This window comes from Pistacia vera, unplaced genomic scaffold, assembly GCF_008641045.1.
Source record: "Pistacia vera cultivar Batoury unplaced genomic scaffold, PisVer_v2 Contig129, whole genome shotgun sequence".
NCBI classification, from domain to species: domain Eukaryota; kingdom Viridiplantae; phylum Streptophyta; class Magnoliopsida; order Sapindales; family Anacardiaceae; genus Pistacia; species Pistacia vera.
Genome location: NW_022195346.1, coordinates 943,326 through 947,610, shown reverse-complemented (window position 1 = coordinate 947,610; position 4,285 = coordinate 943,326). Strand labels below are relative to the sequence as shown.

General features: G+C 31.8%; 1 protein-coding gene across 2 annotated transcripts; it reads right to left on the bottom strand.

The window, feature by feature from the left end:
• Positions 1-1,257: 1,257 nt before the first annotated feature.
• LOC116121936 (gamma-glutamyl peptidase 5-like) lies at positions 1,258-3,282 on the bottom strand. 2 transcript variants are annotated; one of them, XM_031407844.1, is made up of 3 exons: positions 2,868-3,282; positions 2,266-2,601; positions 1,258-1,569 (listed from the first exon to the last, which is right to left on the bottom strand). In XM_031407844.1, exons 1-3 carry the CDS (start codon positions 3,189-3,191, stop codon positions 1,468-1,470), a joined length of 762 nt encoding a protein of 253 aa, XP_031263704.1. In that variant the 5' UTR covers positions 3,192-3,282; the 3' UTR covers positions 1,258-1,467. The 2 variants fall into 2 exon arrangements, with proteins under 2 accessions (XP_031263704.1, XP_031263703.1); XM_031407843.1 differs by lacking the exon at positions 2,266-2,601 and adding an exon at positions 1,656-1,991 and having other exon boundaries at positions 1,263-1,569; positions 2,868-3,281.
• Between the last annotated feature and the right edge of the window lie 1,003 nt (positions 3,283-4,285).

Here is a 4,285-nt window from a genome sequence, read left to right as displayed (position 1 = left end):
TTTATCAACATGGCTTTAAGAATATTTTTGATAATTCAAAGCTATGGAGAACATCCAAAGTATAGCGTCATATTCATGTTAATTAAACTGGAAATTCATGTAGCTTGAATCTTGGTAAGGTTAATTCAGAATTTTCCAATTGAAGAACATTGGCTATTCTGTTGCACCCACAAAAAAGAAAAATATTCGTGATAAGAGCACTAAGTTAACCATATCCTCAAATTCTAAATCTTAAGGTTCCTCAATCAACTTTTTGTCCAATATTAAGAATAGGGTTCCATTATTCTCTTTGCAATATGCATGGCCTAACTTGTAGTTTCCACTTTCCAAACCAACACACACCTAAATTTATCTTAGACTTAATATATAAAATTAAAGGTGTCAAATGCATGGAAGATATAGAGAATGAATGAGAAAAAACATTTATTTTTATTAAACTGATTCTATAAGTTGAAAAGATGAGAAAAAAAAAAGTGATCGATAAGCGTTTTCTAATTATATTTATTAAATCTTTACTCTTATCACAATTATATTCAACTAATAATTTAAAAAACTACTGATCAGTCTTTTTACAGATATCTACTTTGTTAGTTGCGTCACTAGTGAATAGTGATTAGTCATAATCAACTAACTTTAAAAGACAAACATTGAAAATCTGTCTCTTAGTCTTCACTATCACCCGTTGACAAAGGTTTGTATATTAAAAAAATGTAAACGTCCACGTCTAAGAATTCTTACTCAAAGAATCTTTAAAATTTGCTCAAATTCTTGCTAAGTAGTCAAGTATGATAATTTTTTTTTTAATTATTTTTTAATGCATAAATCACTTGTCTGATAGTTACTATTGTTAATTTTAATTTCATAAACAACTTAAAATGGTAGTTCGTGATTAAAAATAATAACTAAAAACTTACCTACCCACTCTTGATAAATTATAAAATTAGATTACTTTGATTCATTATTCTATCAAGTAGCTGAAAGCCTGAAACCATTGCTTATTCTCATCTACATGAGTATTATAACGGTTGCACCCAAAAAAAGTGCTTCTAGAGTATTAATTACTTATTTTATGGGAAAGCACTTTTCAGAATCTTGTTCTTCCAAGATTTAGCAATTAGTCGGTTTATCTTTTTATCTTTTGCTGGAAATCTTTTCCGTAAGCCTCGCAACAACTGTATATAATACAATCCTCTTTATCCCAGTATAAAATATGGTCGAAATTTTCTTTTAATAATTTTTTGACACCAAGTAGCTTGATCCAAATATAATTAACAAAATGCCAAGACGTTCACCAACTGAGAATTATACATATTTACTGCTTTTGATGAGGTTTATGTTTTCTAACCATGTTGGATTAGTATATATTAAGAAACTTAAAACTTACAATTACAGAGTTTGAACATAATTAATTAACATTTAAAGACAAATTTATTTTAAGCCTGATTAAAGAGGCCAAAATTATTCTCTCTATATTCTTCCCTTAAGAAAATTCCTGCAAATTTTTTCCCAACACTTTCTATCTGGTTCAGCTATCTCCAATCCAAGCTTCGCATTATCAGCAAAGTCACTCTGCAATTCATCATGAAATTAATTAATATCAAAAACCAACATGATTATATAAATTAATTAATCTGCGTTAATTAAATAATTACTACCTGAATGCAATTGTTATTTAGGAGGCGATCAATGAGATTATAAAGAATGTCTTTTGTGTATTCAGGATGGCCTTGAATCCCAAGAATATGATCTCCAATTGTAAACATTTCAACTCCTGTTTTATCCGAAAATGCTATCACTTCTGCCCCTGAAGGCACCTCCCAAACCTCATCTTGATGACACTCTATTATCGAAAGAAATTGTGGGATTTCATTTCCCAATTCCTCCATGAAGCTACAACTTCCCAAATCCCTCACCATGCTCACTCTTCTCAGCCCAATATCCCATCCTGTATAAGCCTTCCCAACTTTCCCACCCAATGCCCTACACAAAACCTGAGAACAAAACCATAGGATCACAAAAGACTCTCGTAAATTATCGGTAAAATTTTCATATGCCAATCTCTGCATTCTTTTAAAATACTTTTCGCTAAGAGTTAAAGAAGGGTTTGTATAAATTTTCTTNACTTTCTATCTGGTTCAGCTATCTCCAATCCAAGCTTCGCATTATCAGCAAAGTCACTCTGCAATTCATCATGAAATTAATTAATATCAAAAACCAACATGATTATATAAATTAATTAATCTGCGTTAATTAAATAATTACTACCTGAATGCAATTGTTATTTAGGAGGCGATCAATGAGATTATAAAGAATGTCTTTTGTGTATTCAGGATGGCCTTGAATCCCAAGAATATGATCTCCAATTGTAAACATTTCAACTCCTGTTTTATCCGAAAATGCTATCACTTCTGCCCCTGAAGGCACCTCCCAAACCTCATCTTGATGACACTCTATTATCGAAAGAAATTGTGGGATTTCATTTCCCAATTCCTCCATGAAGCTACAACTTCCCAAATCCCTCACCATGCTCACTCTTCTCAGCCCAATATCCCATCCTGTATAAGCCTTCCCAACTTTACCACCCAATGCCCTACACAAAACCTGAGAACAAAACCATAGGATCACACAAGACTTTCGTAAATTATCGGTAAAATTTTCATATGCCAATCTCTGCATTCTTTTAAAATACTTTTCGCTAAGAGTTAAAGAAGGGTTTGTATAAATTTTCTTTTAACCATCTCTTTGAGTGAACAGTTTAAAATACGAACGTCTGCAGGAGAGACAGATTTAATTGTTATTAAGAGTTCGTAAAATCAGGACGTCCGCTGCAGAGAATGAAATGAAACTGAAGTTTGAAATTTGGTTACCTGGTGACCAAAGCAAATGCCAAGAACTTTTTTCTCTATGGAATCTAAAATTTGGAGCAAGAAGCAAAGCTTGACAATCCAGTAGTCATTTCCATAGGCATCAAATGGGCTACCACTGACGACAAATCCATCGTATTTCTGAAGCTCATTCATTTCAGGGAATTCTCCTTCAACAACTCTGAACAAATCCCATCTCTCTCCTTCTTCTCCGAAAGCTGCAACGAAGACATTGAAGTATCCGCCATAAACTTTCTTCACATAATCTGAGTCTCTTGCTGCCAGCAAAAGAGCATATCGTTTCTCTTCCATAACAATATTATTCATCTTCTTCACCAAGAAGTTAAAAAAAGCAAGATTTAGAGAATTATTAAGAAGAATAAGAAGAAGCAAGTTGTTGGTTTGTACATGGAAAGATGAAGAAGGGATGGCCAATTTATAGAAGTAGCCCACAAAGGTTCCCTACAATGAGAGATGTGTCAAATAATGGAAATTTCCATGTGGTGGGTGGAGTCACTTTGATAATCCATCAAAAATAAAAATAAAAATACAAAAAATAAACCTGCCAATAAGGAAAATGTTGTAAATTTGTATGTGAAAAGTGAGGGAGACGGAATTCTTTTGATTAAAAATTGAAGTATGACTTTGAGAGCAACGCGGTGGTGTCTTTTTTTTTCTAGGCTAGTTAGGCAAAATAGCATTCTCACGTTTTTTGTAAGCTTGTAGAAGACGGAAAATCATGTGACTTTGGATCAATTAAAATCGATGGTTTATGCATGGTACCATTTTGTACTATAAATTATTAATGATATTATATATAATGATAGAATCTTGGGGTTTTGGATCAATTACAAAACTATGATTCATGCATGTAGTATTTTGTACTAGAAGCTATATTTAGCTTGTGTTCATTGATATGGCCTAAATGTTTTAACATCAGGAAAAGATCTTGATCAGTTCCCAAAAAATATCACTTAACTAAATATAGATAAAGTGGGTGACCCACCCTCGGCTAGTTTAAAATCTTTTTATAGTGATACTCTATATAGTCATAAAAAATTTTGGTCTCAACTTGGACCTGTTATAAATAAGAATAAATTTTACATTATAATAAGTTATAGTTTTTCTAGATCCCGTCTTAAGTAATTTGCCTCTATATAATAATAATTGTATGTATATTATTAAAAAAAATATATTATGTTACATTAAATGTTTAAGATGAAATAAAATATTTATCTAAAGTTGTTTGTGACAATGATTTATGTTTTAGAGTTATTACTATATCTTTTATCTTGAGGGTATGTAATAAGTCGCCAACATGGACACCTTCTTGTTGAAGCCAAAATATTTCTAACTGCATGTTTGGAGCTTCTTGGCACGAAACTTTTGGTATTTGCGTACTATATTCATCCTCAAGATTA